At 43.8% G+C, this 20,007-nt stretch overlaps 1 protein-coding gene across 3 annotated transcripts in view; it reads right to left on the bottom strand.

Annotated features, from left to right (window-relative positions):
* The window catches only part of GLIS1 (GLIS family zinc finger 1), a 285,082-nt gene that overhangs the window by 16,599 nt on the left and 248,476 nt on the right, over positions 1 to 20,007 (bottom strand). For all 3 annotated transcript variants that reach the window (XM_030573308.1, XM_030573307.1, XM_030573306.1), the window contains one exon: positions 16,067 to 16,217. In XM_030573308.1, the coding sequence (XP_030429168.1) occupies positions 16,067 to 16,217 (151 nt within the window). The remainder of the gene's footprint in view (positions 1 to 16,066; positions 16,218 to 20,007) is intronic.

Here is a 20,007-nt window from a genome sequence, read left to right as displayed (position 1 = left end):
AATTAAACTTCCAATCACAACCTCCTCCTGCATTTGGAGGCAGAGGGTGCTGCCTTCCCAGTCCCTACTAGATCTGTTATGTTTTTTAAAACCCTGTTTACTCTGGCTTACATAGAGGGGCTGTATTTCAGGACAGAGGTGAGTGAAATCAGATGTTGCAGATATAATCAACAAATTCACCAGATTTTAATATACAGTAAAAATGCACTAATCTGCCCTCTCCACTTTCCCTACATCTCTGCTCTCATGTCTTAGTACTCATGTTCTGTCCAAGCTTCCACCTAACTACTCCCTTTTAATCCATTTCCCACTCTTGTGTTCGTGCCTTCTTCCATATTGACGTCTGAATTTTCCTGTGATCCTTGGTGCACCAATCCACCACCTTCTCTTCATTCAAATTGTTCCTTAAAAACCTGTCCCCAGCCTATAGATTCTATTTGATATTGGTGCTTATACTTACTCATCACTATAGTATCTGAGCACCTATGGTAACCCACCTAAATCAGAAATTCTGATACACACCATTAAATAAAAAATAAGCCAGAACAGCAAACCCTGAAACACGTTATGATAAGCTCCCTCTAGTCATCCTGTAACTCTTTGGTCTATATTGTCTCTCCACTAAGACCATAAGTTTCATGGAACTGGAACTGTATCTTCAGTGCTTTGTGCAGCACTGAGAATGGTGTCAGTGCTTAAAAATACTACAAGAAAATAGTAATCTGCCTATGTCATTTAATACCTTTATTAGTGATTGGGAGGAAGAAGTGAACAATTAGTTTGGTGATCACACTTAAATTGCTCTGCTCAGTCAAAACCCATAGAGGCTTGTGAGAAACTGAATTCATTTGATATACTGGGAGACTGGACAACATGATGACAAACTAAATTGAACTTGGGTAAGTGTAAGCTGTTTAGCAAAAACATTTTGAATTTCTTACATATGTTGCTAGCTTCTAAACTTGTACGATCTTTTTGAGGGACCGAGACAGGGTGGTGGTGATAAAAAGTTTTGTAATTATTGTGAATGGCTCGTTGAAGTGGCAAAAGGAAAAGAAACTTGTATGCTTGGATGCATAAAGTATCCAGGGTACGTAAGGATGTTATATCAAAGTATGGTAAAATTGGAAGTATTTTAATCAGGTTTGATTGCCTCAACATAAAGAGAGCGTGGAGAATGAATACATCTGGAGAAGAGCCACAGAGCAGCATAGCAGGGATTTCTTATGAGAGGCTGCAAAAACTAGGATTATGTAGCCTTCAAAGGAGAAGAGGACTTTCTTGTAGTATTTAAGATTATGAATGGTACAATAAAGCATCCGGTCCCTTCTTTCCACACAGTCCCATCAAATGAGAATAAGTCACTTAGCAAAGTAAATGGCAGGTAAATTTAAAATAAAATGAACTATTTCTTCACACAGCATGTAGTCAGTCTGTGGAATTCATAACCACAAGAGTTCATAGAATCAAATACTACAGGTAGATTTTAAAAGGGGTTAAATAATTTTATGGCCAAAAATAACACTTACTCCTATACATGCTACATAATGGGTAGTCAAATCTTGTGCTTCAGGATGTAAACTAATTGCCTCAAGAGGTCATGGAAGAATTCTACCCACTTTCACCCCTGCAGAATATTGCACAATTGACCAGGTAATATGATTCCCCCGCCACCCCCCTGAAGCATCAAGTATAGGCTACAGTTGGAGACACGATACTAGATTTGATGGACCAGTGGTTTGATCTGATATTGCACATCCAATGTGTTCCTCATCTAAAGATTCATCAACAGGCAATTAACAATTTAGGGATGCAAATATAAGAATCTTACATTTTAACATAGCACCTTTCATTCCAAATTTACAAATTTGAACTACATGATTGTACACATTGTGGATAAAATCCTTTGGCCCCCTCTGGTGCCATGAAAGGCCCAAAATGCAACAGAAACACCATAGCTCCACTGCATATGATGGGAGCAGGCAGGGCATGGAAGCCGAGTCTGTGCATGGAGGGTAGGTCTGCAGGCTGTAGAGCTGAGAAAGATCTTAGAGTGATTTGTGAGCAGGCCACACAAGTAACAGTGAACAATGAAAGACCTATTTCCACAGCAGAGTGCCATGACCCAAACAGTAAATCCAGCATTATCTTCCTTAATTCCATCACAGTCAATATCCAGAGGATAAACATCCAGCTAGTCAATCATCCATAAGGGAGCTCAGGGCAATCAGGAGCAGGAGGTCTTTGAACAAGACAACCTGCAATAGATTTAATTATAGAGATTCAGCCAGTAGTCAAGACCAAAACTATGAAAGTGAACTACTTGAGCCACTGGAAACATGAGTTAAGGATGAGAGAACTAAGAGAAGAGAGCGCGAATCAGGGAAATTGAGGAGGCTGAAATTTGGTGAAAGAGAACAAGGTAGACACGAGAACAGGCTATAGGAGAATCAGACTGTTTCTAGTCTCCTATTTTTAACAACCCAGAGGCAGATCAAGTGCCAACAGAACATATTTTTAAAGCGGGAACCCCCCACCCTCCAAAGTTTAATTCACAGCCCAAAACTGAGATTGTGATGACAAAGTCACTGCTAGGGTGAGAGCACTTTTCTTGTTATATGCATTTTGTGTAAAATACCTAATTTTCTCCCTTTCAGTGTGGGTGTTCTCTCCATATATGTCCGTCTTCTCTTATGCAGCAGTTAAGCTGAAAAACACATTTCTATCAGTCTGCTGGACTTTGTGTGTGTTTAGTTTGCTGTGCAGCGAAGCTGTATTTTGGAAATTCTAAAGGAAAAATGAGCTCAGAACCGCTGGCAGTGTCTCAAAGAGACAATATTCAAGGCACAACAGAAAACTATCCCAGTGAAGGAAAGACAGGAAGACTAGTAAGAGGCAAATATGGCTTCAACAGGAGCTCTTTAATGACCTGAAAATCAAAAAGGAATCCTACAAAAAGTGAAAACGTGGACAATTTGCTAAGGAGGCGTACAACAGAACAGCACAAATATGTAGGGCCAAAATCAGAGAGCCAAACTCACAAAATGAGTTACACCTACCAAGGGACATAAAAGGCAGTAAGAGGTTCTAGAAATACATTAGAAGCAAGAGAAAGACAAAGGGAAGTGTAGGTCCTTTACCTAGCAGCAGAGGTGAAAGTAAGCTGGTATGGTCCGGTACAAGAGCCAGTAAGCCGTGCCAGCCCAGCCGCCAGCTTCCGCGGCAGGGATTTAAAGGGCTCTGGGCTCCCCACTGCAGCAGGCAGCCCAGAGCCCTTTGAATCCTGCCCGCGGCTTGGGCAGCTGGGCTGGGGCCGGATTTATAGGGCCCAGAGCTCCCACAGCTGTGGGGAACCCCGAGCCTTGCTGGGCTGGGATTTAAAGGGGCCGGAGCGCCTGCCGCTGCGGGGAGCTCTGAGCCCTTTAAATCCGTCCCCAGCCCAGCCGCTGGAGCTGCGGGCAGGATTCAAAGGGCTCTGGGCTGCCCATAACCACGGGAACTCTGAGTCCTTTAAATCCCGGCCCCAGCCCGGCCGCCGGAGCCATGGGCCGGATTTAAAGGGCTCTGGGCAGCCTGCAGCAGCAGGAGCTCTGGGTTCTTTAAATCCCGCCCGCAGCTCTGGCAGCCTCCCGCCCTGCCCTACTGCCCTCCATCTCCATGCAGGACCCTGCAGCCTCCCACCCTGCCCCGCTGCCCCATCTCCATGCAGGGCCCTGCAGCCTCCCGTCCTGCCCTTTAATTTGTCCCAGGGCCCCGGGGCCTCCCAGCCACCTCTGAAGCTGGGAGCCCTGGGTTGATTTAAAGGCCCTGGGGCTCCCAGCCACAGCCAGTGCCCCACAGCCTTTAAATCTTGAGGCCCTGCCTCTTCCGGATGAGGCCACACCCCCTCAGGAATCTAGCAGCACCGGTAAGTGCTGTAAGTTACTTTCACCCCTGCCTAGCAGGGAAGGAGAGCTAATAATGGATGACAGCAGAAGCCAAGGTGTTCATTGCCTATTTTGCTCCAGTATAATTCTGACCAGATGCTCAACACAATTAACAACAAGAGGGAAAGAGCACAAGCCAGACCAGGGAAAGAACAGGTTAAAGATTACTTAGATAAGTTAGATGTATTCAGTCAGGAGGGTATGATGAAATTAACAACAGGAAACTTAAGAACTTGCTGAAGCAATCTCAAAACCATTAGCGATTATCTTTGAGAACTCATGGAGGACAAGTGACGTCCCAGGAGACTGGAGAAGGGCAAACGTAGTACTTATCTTTAAAAAGAAGAACAAAGACGACACAGGAAATTATAGACCAGTCTGCTTAACTATGATACCCAAGAAAGATACTAGAACGAATAATTAGACAATCCATTTGTAAGTACCTAGAGGATTAAGTAATAGCCAGCATAGATATGTCAAGAAGAAATCATGCCAAATCAACCTAATTTCCTTCTTTGATTGAGTTGCTGGCATAGTGGATAGGGGGGAAGCTGTAGACATGCCATATCTTGATTTTGTAAGACTTTTGCCATAGTCCCACATGACCTTCTCATAAGCAAATTAGGGAAATACAGGGTAGGTTAAATTACTGTACAGTAGGTGCACAACTGCTTGGAAGACTGTGTTTAAAGAGTCGTTATCAATAGTTTGGCATCAAATTGGGAAGATGTAGGGTCCCACAGGAGTCTGTCTTGGTGCCAGTACTAGTCAATATTTTCTTTAATACCTTGCCTAATGGAGTGGAGAGTATGCTTATAAAATCTGCAGATGACACCAATATGGGAGGGACTGCAAGCACTTTAGAGGAAAGAATTAGAATTCAAGATGACCTTGAGAAATTGGAGAATTAGTCTGAAATCAACAAGAAGAAATTCAATAAAGATAAGTGCAAAGTACTACACGTAGGAAGAAAAAAACAAATGCACAAATAAAAATGAGGAATAACTGGCTAGGCAGCAGCTGAGCACAGCAATGCCTAATCTGCTTTAAAAATCGGAACCTAACTGCTTTAGTTGAGAGTAAAAGTAACAGGCCCATCTCAGGGTGGATCAGCTATGATCATGGGCACTTAACCAATGCGTTATATAAGGACTATACATTCAGGCCACACTTCTAGTGTAGTTCATGAAGAGATATTCTGTAACACCTGTAAATTCAGGTCTGCATAAAAGGAAAATTAACAAATTAATTCCTTTCCATGAACTTGAAATTACATAAAGTACCTTGTATCTTAAGAACCCTTCCAGTTACAGGCAACATGATAGCTCTCTCATTTTTTAAAGTTAAATGCATCTATGAATGTCTAACAGAAATCGAAATCCTCATTAAAAATGCTGCAGAACTTTCAATTAAATTTGTTTCCACAGAATATGTTTTTGATTGTTGTGATATACAGTTCAGGTTGAACCATGAGAGAAACTTTAGTGAAATGTGTAGGTAGAGCCCTGCCGTGGGACTGGGGTCCTGCAGGTCTCACGGCCTATAGTGGTTCTGACTCACTGCTGAGGCGCCTCCTGCTGGTCATGCTGGGAATCTGACCACCAGAATGCCTTTTACTAGCAGTGATTCACTCGCTGTTACTTCTACTTCCTCCACCATCTGGACCCTTATTGCTTCCAGACCACGGTGTCCTCTTCGGGACACGGCTCTCTGGCTGTGCCCCAGCCCACGGTCTTCCCCCGTTTCAGGGGACAGGCAGTCCTCAGTCCTTCTACTTGCTTCAGTGGCCAACTGCAGTCTCTCATCTAGCCCCCGGTTTCAGGGGCAAACTGAAGTCTGAATTTAGGCCACTTTTCTCATTGGCACACAGGGTAAAGGTTCCCGGCCCAGGGAATGTATAGCTGGCAGCCACTTACTGCCCCTCCTTCTATTCCCACTGTCTACATTCCCTGGGCCTCTTCCCCATAGCCCTAGCACCTTCCCTGCCCTTGCTTCAGGGTCTCAGTTGGGCCATGGTCAGCCAAGAGTTCACCTATTGCTCCACTACCCAGCCCAGCACTGTAGTATCTCCGGTGCTCTTCAGCAGACAGTCCTTCCCCTTTGCCCTCCAGGAAGAGACTACCCCTTGCTCTGCTCAGCAGCCCTTTATATATGGGCTGCTCCAGCAAGCCTTCTCCTGCTTGGCTCTCCCAATTAACCCTTTCCAGATTGGCTGGGTTCTGCGCAGCCTCTCCAAGGCTGGCTTAACTCTTCTCCTGCCTGTGTGGGGCAGTCGCCCCACCACACTGCCATAATAGCAGGAGCGGGATAAAAATTCAACAAACTATGCTGGAGCAAGTGGGAATGGGATTAAAAAAATAGTCCTGCACAGGGCTCTTTGTCTAGGTATCTCATGAGTTAACAGACATCTCTGTATTAGACACTTCATATGCATCAAATATAGTTATGATATTTAGTGTGTTTGAATTATTTGTCCTGTCTTTCTGTCTTTAGTCTATCCCCATTTGGGTAGCTGGGGGTGCATATAAAACTTGGTATTATTCCCACAATTTACACTAAACCTCTTTGTTTCAATGTTATTACTATATAAGAGTTTCTCTAGAACCTATTAAACTGTACAGCACTAAGAATAAATATACAGCCAAATTGATTTTTCAAAACCTTCTGACAGGACAGAGATATATTTTCCCCCGCCCCATCCCGAATTTATCAATATTGCTGTAGCCTGAATAAGAAATGGCTTTTATATTTTGCTTTAGCAACACCCTGGTCTAAAACTCTTCTTGGACAAATTCTACAGAACAGCAAATAATAAAGCTACATTTTTAGCCACTTTAAGGCAACCTTCTTCATGGTCCATTACACAGATAATATTTTTAATCTGTTCCTGAATACTGAAAATACAGCACAATATGCTTAATTGGAAACTACTTGCAGGGAACAGAAAAATAATGAAATTCACTTCAGCCTAGGATACTTTTTGAATCATAAAAACTGAGGATGAAATCTAACCACAGCATAGAAATATTGAAGACATGGATGTTTTCAATATGAACAGCGACTCACTGTTGGGTTTTTTGAGAGAAAATCTTGACTGGCAGATTCCTCTGCTCGACAGTAGGCCCCAATCCTTTTCTCATTTTGCTCAGTGGGAACCGGATCAGATCCAGAGTGAAATACATCTGTACTTTATCTTAAATAAATTCTTGTGTATATTGTGCTATTAGACCAACTTCAAAGCTGCTTCTCAAGTCCAGTCTAATACCATATTGCAAAATAATGAGAATTGTATCTACCACGTACTAGTCTGAAGGAAAGATTCTATATAGTGCTCTGGTTAGAGGCACAATGTTATATTTAGTTACAAAAGCTGATATATTTCAGTGAAACCAGGTGCTACCATAAAATTCCTTATGCCAACTGTTTCATTCATAAAACCTTGCCTGCTCAACAGTACAGCTTTTATTATGAGAATGTGCAATTCAGTTCCAGAATCAGGAGATTATATTTTGTGGGGGAGAAAAGAAGGGGGAAGTTAACACTGATTTTCATCTCTTCCTATATATTAAAAATGATGTGTAAAGCTCTGCTAATCTGGTCTTTGGATCGCACCCAACCTCTTGCCACGTGTTTCTGTTCTGGGTCTTGCCCTAGGGGAATTTCTGTCAGCACATGCTCAGGAAACAGTTATACCATTTAAAAAAAATCAACAGACTATCTGAAGTTTGGTGAACCTTGCACTAATCGCTGCCAGGTGTCTTTGGCTAGCTCTCTGGAATGCATGGAATCTTTTTCCACCTCTATAATAAATCCTTCATTGAAGCTCACCTTGCTGGGCATCATTGCATTTTATTATCCTTTCCCACAAATGATGAGCAAACAAATACTGGGTTGTAATATGCTGCACATTTAACATAGACTGAAGCTCTGCTCTGGGATTGCAAGTTATTCCAACGTGTTTCCATTTTCTTGTTGTTGGGACCCTGGTTATTCTGAGAGTGAAGAACTGGAAGTCAGAGGCCCTGGTTTGTCATGAACATGCTGTGTGACCTTGCAGGTAATTTAACCTTTATGACAGGCCTGCACAACATGCGGCCCGCGAAGTCTCACTGTGCAGCCCGCTGCCGGGATTCAAAAGGCTCTGAGCTGCCCTCAGCGGCGGGGAGCTCAGAGCTGTTTAAATCTCAGCCGCGGCCAGGATTTCTGGGCTCTGGGCTGCCCGAAGCCGCTGGTAGCCCAGAGGTGTTTAAATCTCAGCCGCGGCCGGGATTCATAGGGCTCTGGGCTGCCCGCAGCGGTGGGAAGCTCAAAGCTTTTTAAATCTCAGCCGTGGCCGGGATTCATAGGGCTCTGGGCTGCCGGCAGCCACGGGGAGCACAGAGCTGTTTAAATCTCAGCCGCAGCCGGGATTCCAAAGGCTCTGCGCTGCCTGCAGCCGCGGGGAGCCCAGAGCCCTTTAAATCCTAGCCGCGGCCGGGGTTCAAGAGCCTCTTGGCTGCCCGTAGCTGTGGGGAGCTCAGAGCTCTTTAAATCTCAGCCACGGCTGGGATTCATAGGGCTCTGGGCTACCCGCAGCCGCAGCGAGCCCAGAGCTCTTCAAATCTCAGCCGCGGCCAGGATTCATAGGAATCTGGGCTGCTGGCAGTGGAGGGAGCCCAGAGCCCTTTAAATCCCAGCCGTGTCCCGCAGAGATTCCCAGCAGCGGCTGGGATTAAAAGGGCTCTGGGCTCCCCGCCGCTGAGGGCAGCCAAGAGCCCTTTGAATCCCGGGGACGGCTGAGATTTAAAGGGCTCAGGGCTCCCCACGGCTGCAGGCAGCCAAGAGCCCTTTGAATCCCGGCTGTGGCTCCAGTGGATGGGCTGGGGCTGGGATTTCAAGGGCTCGGGCTCCCCTCAGCAGCAGGAGCTCTGGACCCTTTAAATCCCTGCCCCAGCCCCGCAAAGTTCTGAGTTCCCCCAGCTGCCGGAGCCCCGAGCCCTTTAATTTGACCCTGAGGGCTCCCAGCCACTTCTGCAGCTGGGAGCCCCTGATTGATTTAAAATCAAGTATCACCTCCCCACCCACAACCTTCCTTTTTGGCCCACAGCTGTTTTGGTGGGGTGGCGCGGAGGAAGGAGAGTGAGTTTGTTTCTGCAGGGTTGAGCGGTACTGGAGCGGGGTGTTTTCGCAGGGCCGGGAGGTGCTGGGCGGGCGTGTTTCCGTGGGGCCGGGGGGTTTCAGCCCTCAGCTGTTTTCTTTGGAACAATGTGGCCCTCGGCGCTTTGCGAGTTGTGCAGGCCTACTTTATGACATATCTTTAAAATGAGGCTAAAGAATACCAACAATTGTGGGCTCTTGAAAACCTCAATAGGCACCTAAAATATCTTTTAAAATCTGGCCCTTAGTTGCTCAGCATAGAGATCTGGATTGGATAACCTCTCAAGGTCCCTTCCAGCCCTGCAATGACATGATTGTATGATTTTTCACATCAGGACAAGCTGTCATGGATTCTCTTTATATGGCTTACTTCTAAACCACTGAATATGCTAAAAAGCTACAAGAATATCAGGTTTACAGAGATTAAATATTCTGTTCCTCTGACTATCACAGAAAACATTAACTACTGGTTACAGCACATGACTGGAAGTCAAAAAACTTGGGTTCTAATCACCGCTCAGTCAAAGGCTTCCTGAGTAACTCATTTAACCTCTTTTCTCCCTGTAGCCTCATTATTTCTTAATTTGAGACTGTATCACTTACACCACATCTCTGAGGCCAGTATCTTTATTTATTAGTGCTTACTTTCAGACACTATCAAAGTGACATCATAAATGTCAATCCACCTATTTTAGAAAAATATAATATTAAATAAATATCCCCCTACATCCTGGCACAGTCAGGAAAACGTCAGTACTCTATCAGCAATCAGATGCTATATTTTTCTTTGCCAAATATTGCAGAAATGAGGCCACTTTAATGCTTATTTTGCTAAAAACAGGATAGGCCTATCTGGATATGATTATAAATGAACTCTGTTCACATTTTCTACAATGAGATAAATGACTTGGGATTCAAATCCAGATGCTTTTAATTACTGTTTTTCTTTGTTACATAAACCTCAGCCCCACACCTGTACATTGTTCTTTCTTTGGACAGATGTACTGACGCCCCTTTTGTGTGCTCAGATCCATAACACTGAGATAAATTATGATGGGTTCTTGGCTACCTCCGCTGAAAATGTTTTCTGCTTTCAGAGATATCTGTTTCTTGTTATTGGGTTTTAGTGCTTTTAAAAGAGAATAAAACAGTGACTTGTGTATTCTATTATAAATGAGGAGTAGTCCCAGTGGAATCCACAAACAATGAATGACACATTTTTCTGGTCCCAGGAACTATTATAAAAAAGGTGTTGGTATTTAGTAGAGGCTTGTTTGTTCCCACAACTATTCTAATAATGGGCCAAATCTTACTGGCCTTACTCACGTGATCTCACTGCCTTCGACAGGGGTTGGCCCTTAAAATGCAAGAAAGTAATCGCTATTAAAATAAAAATGATCTGCAATAGTTTATTAAAGAATTATCCTTTTCTGTTTTGATTTTGGAACCAATTTCCTAAATACACTACAATCACACTCTAGAAAACCATCTACTTATAAAGTGAAATCCTTAAAGCCACTTCATGTATCTGATCCCATCTCATGTGATACAACCCTTCTAAACTCCTTCATTCACAAAACCATCCCTGGTTTCCTCTCACCTCCTTGCCACAGAGCCAGGATAATACAAAAAATTCCACACAGGAGAACCCTATCTGGCCACCCCACTCTCTTTCCTGTAAGGCTTTCACCCCTACAGACATTAAACTTTACTTTCCTGCCATCCACTAACACTATTCTTCTTCCTCACTCCTCAAGCTACCACCACAACCTCAAAGTAGGGGAAAGAAATGAGGACATTTTACAAGGCTCACATCTCAGGAGGGGAGTCTGAGCTGGTGGAGGGTTGACTGGGTGTTTCCACTGCTGGTTTTGAGGGAGGAAACCCTTTAGGCCTCATTCGTGTTTGCACTATGCCCACTTCATGCCACTCCGGCAATGGAAAGAGGCCTTAAGATAAGAGGATCCTTTACACTGCCAGAGTGGTGTAAAGTGGTCGTAGCAATGGATTTTCTCCTGCACATTGTACGTTAAAAGTATCAGGAATATCAAGTCTGGTCTTCTCTGGTTAAAGAGCTGTTAGCAAGCACAAATAAATCAGCATTTTAAATGCGCTAACTAAAAATATCCTCTCTCATTTGTTCAGCTTTAAGACTTTTGTAATGTCATGATCTCATTAATTCTTCAGTCGCCATACATTTTACATGGCGGATATGACCTAAATTGCTAAAGAAGTGTGAACAATTAGTGTCCCAATCCTCTCTAAGGGATACATCATCCTTATTGGTAGAATTGTCATTATTTGTCAGTAGTTCTTGACTTCCTCCAGGAATGTAAATGCTATTTGCTATGTGTAATGCATGTGACCAAGGTCACATAGCCATATGCAAAATGATTGAGTTCAAAGACTTTAATGGGACCTTGCTCCAACTCCATATACTGAAGGGAAATTCAGTTTTGCTGATCCGTGGGGAAAAAAATGTAATGGATCCCGAGCAAGAGTGCCTAAACCTCATGACCTTCTGTTAGCAAGGTTTACAATTACATGATAATTGGTGCTGTTAATGTATGCTGAATTATAAGATTATCTACTTTTCTTTTTAAAACCACGTATTAATGCTGTGGAGATTACACTATACTGTGTGGTGTTTATTATCTGTAGGGTGAACAAGATCTTCCAATAGTTGGACCGATTTATACCAATGGCTCATAAAGTCTGAATGACTACTACTCTACAATAGTTTAGTGATCTGAAAATAAAAGCATAGAGAACTGTATTTCATAAACCACCCTCTATTATTTCATAAACAAGACCCTTGTTTATGTATTTGTGCACATATTCTACAAAAGAGGCGGAGATATATATATTGCTTAGTGAGTGCCAGGAGCAGATAACTATTCATTTGCTTAGGTCACAATTTGAGTTTTACATTGGAATGGCTTTCAATTTTTGCTGAATAAGCATTTGTTCTTGTGTGAGAATAGTGTGCTGATTTATTCTCTCCCAATGCTTATGTACTTAAGAAACTAGATCAGTATATGTATTGATTTAATTAAACTGGTGCAATGTTTATATTAGAAAAGTGCACCATGTTTATATTAGAAAAGTGCACCAGTTTAATTAAATCAATACATATACTGATCTAGTTAAACTGGTATAAACTCCTGATGGAACCCACTCAGACTAGTTTAACTAAATTAATATTCAGAAAGGTTAAAGTTGGTAACTTATCACTGGAAGCTAAATTAGTAGGCTAAACCAGTTCAAGTGGGTCTACACTGGGGTGTCCACAAATTTTACTAGATGGATTTTTTTAACTGGTTTAGTTATATTCATGCAAATGTTGTAGTATAGACCAGGCCAGACATAACATCAATTTAGTGAAGCCAAAGGTTAACACTGGGAGCTATTTTTCTATCTTCAGGGTGCTACAAATCTAAATTTACTGTCTTTGCAATTGCTGAAGCTAAACAGTTTTGACATTACTTATAGCATTTGCCATAAATAATGTTAAAGTAACACTTCACAACTTGAAATTAAAAAACAAACAAAAACAACATGGATCACACAAGCCCTACTTTCTACATGCCAAAATACTCCTAAATCACACATTTCTACTTTAATTAATATTAGTATAAATTAATGTAAAATTACTTGATCCAGCAACCTCTGCACTTCATGCTACAATTTACAAAAATTCCATACATATCCTATAAAGCCAGTGTAAATATATTTGGTAATGAAGTCAGATTCTGTTAGAACATTTTCAAGTGAATTAGATAATTTTGTCAAACTATTTAAATGTCTTAGCAAACCATTTGGGAAAACTGAGTGCTACACTAGCTATTGACTTTGGCAAAGGATGGTAGAACATAGTAGGGGGTTTTTTTGTTTTTTTTTCTTAAAGCCTTTAAATCAAATTCTGAATCTTCTGTCAACCTTGAGCAGACTATTTGTACTCTGTCCCGTGTAGCTTTTGGCATCTCACATATCTGATGACTCAATAATTACCCTTTTTGATGATAATCATTTCTGGTTCATTCCAAAGACTTAAACTCTGGAATCCAATCTTGACATCACACTGATTCACAGTATAGTAATTCTTTAAATGTACTGAAACATGGATGCCGAGATAGGTGCTGAATGAGGCAAAATGCTCTATGTATGTCAAAAGTGTAATGCAGTTCATATAGAGTTTTAAATGTTTATTTCTAGTCATGTGTTTTTACCTGAATAAAGATACAGAACTATTAACTGACAAAGACAGACCCAATAATTCAGCAGCTCCAAGTATTAGATTATAAAGGGTTTTTGTTGATTAAACTGACGAATACTTTCATTTAGTATGGTTTTGTGTAAAGTATGAGATTTTGATTAGTTCAGACTATATTTTCTTTCTTAAGTAAATGCTATTAAAATACGGTCTTTATTTCCGTGTGTAATGAAAGTGCAAACAATTAAAATATAGCAAATGTATTTTATGGACTAGCTAATACAATGCCTAAAATAACAGGTTACTTTGAATATAGTGAATGCTATTTTAAAACTGAAACATCCCCTGTGTAAAGAACAAAATGCCTTGTTTTAAAATAAACATTCAAACAATATGTTCCATTCTTCGTTTTCTTATGGCTGGTTCATAGTTAGAACCCTGTTATTGTCTCAACCTTATATTATGTCATAGGAAATTAACTATAGTGTTTCTGTAACCACTTTGCGTTTCTTAAGTACATAAGCATTGGGAGAAAATAAATCAGCACACTATTCTCACACAAGAACAAATGCTTATTCAGCAAAAATTGAAAGCCATTCCAATGTAAAACTCAAATTGTGACCTAAGCAAATGAATAGTTATCTGCTCCTGGCACTCACTAAGCAATCAAAATTTGTGTAGAAGTTTCCAATTAAAAACTGGATTCTGCATTTTTTTTTTTACTCAAACAGAACTGATTTTCTCAGAACGAAGATAGCTCACATGCATCAATAAGAGTGAATCCATACAGTCCAGAGTGCTCAGCTATAGAATCTGAAACACTGCTATAGTACGCTCTCATGTTAGCCATGTCTTTGGTTTTTATTATTGTCAGGGAGGGGAGCAAATAAGTTCCAAATGTTAAATTGTCTTGAAAACAAACTCAGAACTCACCTGTGCAGCTGGCATGTGAAATGTTTCCTTAGTTTGGTTATATTGTTTTCTGCTGGGATTTTTGGTGCTAATTTCACATAACGCCCAATTCTAGAACCACCACCCAGACTCAGTCCCTGGACGGTTTCCTGATGATTTATATAGGAGTGAGTCGGAGGAAGAGATCCTTCTCCTCTTCGAGGTTGATGTGTTCCCCCCTCCCACAGGAGGAAAAAAATGGCCCTTGGATCTGCTTCACTGTGGATTTTTTCTCCCCATTCCTACTATCAGTTCTCACTTCCACCTGTGGGTACGGCGAGCCCTCAAGAAACTGCTCCACAACTTGTAGGGGATCTGTGACCCCTGAATGGAGACCCCTACCTCAGGCCCATTCTGTAGAATCATGCCGGGTCTGCAGCTGGGTAAGGAAGAAGTGAGAATTTGCTTCTCAGTGAATAGTTTAGAACTGGATCCATCCATCTTTTAAAACCAGCATGGAAACTATTTAAGGTGAAAATAAATGAGTGGAGCAAACATAAAAGTTTGACTCTTGGTTTTGGGGGGGATAGAAAGGATGGTCTTGCGGTTAAAGCACAGGACAGTGAGGCAGGAGAGCTGGGCTCTCCCAGTCATCCTACATGACACTGGGTATGTCTTTACGGACAGATGGGATCTGGTCCTGTGTTGGTGCAAAAGGGTGTGGGGGCATGTGTGTGATCAAGGACCCTTCCCACCATCACATGGCCCTGCACTGGGGGCAGCTGTAACGTGGCTGCAGCATACAGACTATGTGAGGTGAGTACTGCCACTCTCTGCCTAAAAGGGGAAGATTAAAGTACTTTCCTCATCCTCTGCACTGGCCAGAAGAGTGGGCTGGATTCAGGGGAGGAGGAGTCTAGGTTTACTGCAGTGTGCACTGTCCAAAGGCTCCAGGAGGAATTCCTCCTTGAGAGCCTGCTCCCTTGCCATATGCCACTACTGTAAGACTGCACCTTAAAGGTACAATTAAATTCATAATCTCTCTAGGTTTCAGTTTCCTCAGCTACATATTGGGGTTGAGGAGGGATGGTGATGACACTGGAATGGGACTGAAGAAATCTACATTAAATGCCGGGCACTGCTAAAGAACTTGGGCAAGCCGGTGTGTCTGAGTTCCTCATCAGTAAAATGAGGAGAGTGCTCTTGTCCATGACGGGGTATTGGAATTAAAATTCATTACTATGTGAGCTGTTCAGATACAACCAATAAGGGCACCAGCTAGGAATCTAGCCAGAGCAGCAGATCTCCTACTTCAGAGGGGAGTTGTGAGGCTTACAGTAATTCCCTCCTGTTTGTAAAGTGCTTTGAGAGCCTTGGATAGAAGGGGTAAGCTACTGTAAGAAAACGTTATCTATTAATACAACATATAAGGAACGGCTTCATGTAGATTTCACTGAGTCGAGTCCCACTCTCAGCATTTCAGCACAGCAGCTATGTACCAAAGAGAGAGAGCCTGCAATCCTTAAACAAATAGTTCTCACTCAGACAACCATTGCCTTATGATTCGACAGGCCATACTCTGGCTGCTGAGATAGGGGTGGGATCCCAGCGAAGTCAATAGGAGTCCTGTGCACACAGCCACAGCTATAACATGCCACCAAGAAAGAGCATTGAAAAATAAAATAATTATAAAATCTCAGTGCAGTGGCACAGTATGAAGAACAATCTAAAATTGTTTTTAAAACAAGGAGATGAAGATGTTCAATCTAGACCTGTTCTGAGTAATCATACCATACTCAGGAACCTTCTCAATGTATTGAGCAGAGTTTAACATAAACCCAACGACATGGGATTCAGTACATCTTTGTAGAGTGATGGCATGCTTGCTTAAAGTACATACCCTTCCCTCGTACTCTCCACAGGTAACAGATGATGGTGTGGACTGGCAAGAGTTGATTCCAGTGGATGGTGTCTTGAGGGGATGTCGTGAGTAGGTGGCAGGAGACCTGGTGATGGTCCATTATGGTTAGCACTGGAACCAGTGTACATGCCTGCGAGGCAAACAAATGTAATTTTGTAAACTAAAATGAGCATCCTGAAGATGGAAGGTCTGTTTCATATCCTATTAGATTAGATGTCTACCACTGAAAAATACCCTCTTTTTATAAAAAACAACGTTTATCAACTTCTAAAGCACCTCTCAGTATGGAAGTGACCTTGATCTTAATTTGAGAACAACAAAAGCCCTTGATTAAATTTAATACAGCACTTTCATTATTCTTCTAAATCTAAATCTAATCAGTGGTATTTCCTATGACCACTCATTTTAGACTATGTGTGTCTAATAGTCCTTTAGCTAGCACCACTGTACATTCAGAGTAACTCCACTGATGCCCATGGTGTAAACCTGATGGGAGATCACTCTGTCCTAAGTCTCATGTCAAGGCTGGCATGCAAATCACTGATCTACTGTTTGTTTGGGGAAGGGGACAGGGCAGGGGAGATTTTGGTAACTCTGAATGAAGAAATCACCCAGAGATTCCCAGGCAGAGATTACCCTGCATCCTGCCATTATCACATGTGGAAAGAGAGTTTGACTCCCTATGGTAAAGACCTCAGGGCTTGCCACTAAATCTGGCAGAGCCTTTGGGATATGTGAGGCAAAGGCCATCTGTCCAGAGACCACGTACACATACTTCAACTCTGACACCTCAGCAGTGCCCTCCTGGCTCTCTGCCAATGAAGCCAGGCTACCATGGATGCCCTCACACTGTGGCTTCCTTAGGTTGTCTCATGGGAAGATCCCTGTGGGAAAGTTCAGACTTTTGGGATCTGTTTAACTTTTTCATATTTTCATGTAAGGTTCATGGGGGATGAAGTGAGGTCAGCAGTGGCAAGATGCATATTTCCCTGGCCTGCCCTGACTCCAGCCCTTTCCCCATAGACCATGGACTGTGGAAAGCTGGCTTCACAGGGCTGGGGCTAGTTCTGGAGCTGCGGAGACTAGAGAGGTGCTGTCTAGCAGGGATGGCTTTAGGCCGATTCAGCCGATTCCCTGGAATCAGGCCCCGCGCCTAAGAGGGCCCCGCGCCTTAAGCGCCTTTTAAATTTTTTTTTACTTACCCCGGCTGCAGTCTGCTCCGGGGTCTTCCATGGCCCTGCTCCCCTGAACAAAGCACTGGCGGGAGCGCAGCTGCCCCACAGCCTGGCTCTCCCAGCTGGAGCCCCGGCTGGAGCGTGGCAAGCTCCGCAGCCCTGCTCTCCTGGCTGGAGCCCCGACCGGAGCGCGGCAAGCCGCCCTGGGGTCCCTGCTGGAGCCCCGACCGGAGCGCGGCAAGCCGCCCCGGCTGGAGCCCCAGCCGGAGCAGGGCAAGCCGCACTGCAACCCTGCTCTCCCGGCTGGAGCACCGGCCGGAGTGGGGCAAGCTGCCCCGCATCCCCGGGTGGAGTCCCAGCCAGAGCGTGGCAAGCCCCGCAACCCCGGCTGGAGCCGGCCAGAGCAGGGCAAAAACCACCCCGCGGCCCCGGCTGGAGCCCCAGCCAGAGCGCAAGACCTACCCTGCAGCCCTGCTCACCCAGCTGGAGCTCTGGGCCCTTTAAATAGCCCCCAAAGCACTGGGATAGCGGGGGCTCCGGGGGCTATTTAAAGGGCTGGGGCTCCAGCTGCCTCTGCCACCTCGTCCTTTAAATAGCCACTGGAGCCCCCCTGCCCCCATGTATTCTCCAGTGCTCCCGCGGCTATTTAAAAGGTCTGGGACGGTAGAAGCAGGGGAGCCCCAGGCCTTTTAAATAACCCCCAGAGCCCTGGGATAGCGGGAGCCTTGGGGGCTATTTAAAGGGTGGGGGCTCCAGCTGCCTTTGCTGTACCCGCTGCCCTGCCCGCACCAGCCCCACCCCCCCTGCCTGCAGCCAGCTCTGCACCCTTGTCCACAGCCAGCCCCTGCCAAACCCCCTGCCCTGTCTCCAGCCAACCCCTGCCACACACCTCTGTGGTCCTGCTCAAAGCCAGCCCGCCCCACACCCAGCCCTGCCTGCACCAGTCCTGCACATCCTGTCCGCCCTGCCCACCCCCTGCCCCGCACCCCCTGCCCTGTCTCCAGCCAATCCCTGCTGCACCCCGCCTGAAGCCAGCCAGTTCCGCACTCCTCTGTCTCCAGTCCTCTCACCCCCTGCCTGAAGCCAGCCCACCCCACACCCCCATCTCCAGCCAGCCCTGCACCCCTTGCCCTGCCTGCAGCCAGACCCTACCTCCAGTCAGCCCCTGCCCTGCCTCCAACCAGCCTCATGTCCACTGCTGCCCTGCAGTTCCCAGGGCAGTAACCCTGCACAGCTGCTTCAATGAAGGGGGAAGGGAGCAGCTGGGACCCACACATGTGCACACCCGCAGGGAGTGGCAGGGACCCACACATGTGAAATGGCGGTCATTAATAATTAATCAACAGCATATATGATGCAATGTACATAATATCAGATGTGTACAGGTGCAAGAGTGCACTCTGTTGGTTAAAGGTTTTTTAATCAAGTTATGTCATTAACATACAGATGGATCTGCCTATATTTAATCACAGACAATTTTATTACAGCATATATTTATGAGCTTCTCCTTGCTGGCGCCTAGTTTCACACTATAGTAGGATATAGACTTTGCATGACTCTGATCAGTTGGTTCATTTTATTGAAGATTGAAAGGAAAATTTTAAGCAAATTCCTGCCCCCATCCTATAAACACTCACAAACATGGTAATGGGGCAACTCACATGCTTACAGTTCAGCAAATGTAGGGTTGGAGCCATTGTAGAGTTGGGGCCCTTTGTGATGCTGCTTCTAATGATTTGAAAATTATTTGATGAATGAGATGAAATTTTAAATATGAAGGGAAATAAATAATTTACTGGGTTTGTTTCCATTTAATTACAGTGACCTTATCCATAGGCACTTTTTAGTTTTAAACTGATATTGGATTACCTCTGGCTCTTTTAACTATCGAGGTGTATATATTTCTTCTTTTGCATAAAATTTTGAGAACTACATTCATGTCTGCATCTCTGGGGTTGCTAGAAAGATTAACTTTCTAATATGAATAAACTGATGTAAATTTCTCTTTTTGAAAAATCAACATAATAATTTTAACACTATACAAACTTTCTGTTTGTAAAAAAACAAAATCTGTTTGAAGTGTTACACAAGACCTTGAATGCTTTAAGAATATCCAGGCCAAAATTAGACTTCAAAGAACTATGTTTTAAAAAAATAGCAGCAGAAATATTGAGATTTGAAAAGTAGCTATTGCATATACATGATAATTACATTCATAGCAATTTTACTTTTTTCTTTTGCTGCCATGACTCCATAATACACAAGATTCTGATGCTGTGCCCATTGACTTCAATGGGAGCTTTGCTGTCAACAGGACAAATCATCTAGTCTAAGGTTATGATTTTTGGCTTAATTGCTCCCTTTGAAGTCAATAGTAAAGCTCCTATTGACTTGAATGGGAGCAGAGTTAGGTCAATGCTGAGCACATCTGAAAATCCCCCCTAATAAATGTGTACTATTATATAAAAGCATATATCTATTATTTCTGACAGCCCCCACAAGTGTGCTGAACCCCCCCCCCAGACACATGATCCCTACCCTGAAGGGCTGACAAGCTAAAAGCACACATGACGGAATAAGGAGGGAATAACCAGACAGTAGAGAGGACTGGGTCCATCCCCTCCCTAGTCCTTAGGGTCTCTCCTCCCCACCAAGCGCACAGTCCAGTCAATCAGGCTGAGTATGCTGGGAAACAGAATTGAGTGTCATTTGTGTAATGATGGTACCAACATCCAAAGCTCTCCC

The sequence above is a fragment of the Gopherus evgoodei genome, chromosome 8 (genome assembly GCF_007399415.2).
Source record: "Gopherus evgoodei ecotype Sinaloan lineage chromosome 8, rGopEvg1_v1.p, whole genome shotgun sequence".
NCBI lineage: Eukaryota > Metazoa > Chordata > Testudines > Testudinidae > Gopherus > Gopherus evgoodei.
The sequence above is the reverse complement of the archived record's forward strand: the minus strand, read 5'-3'. Positions and strand labels throughout refer to the sequence as shown.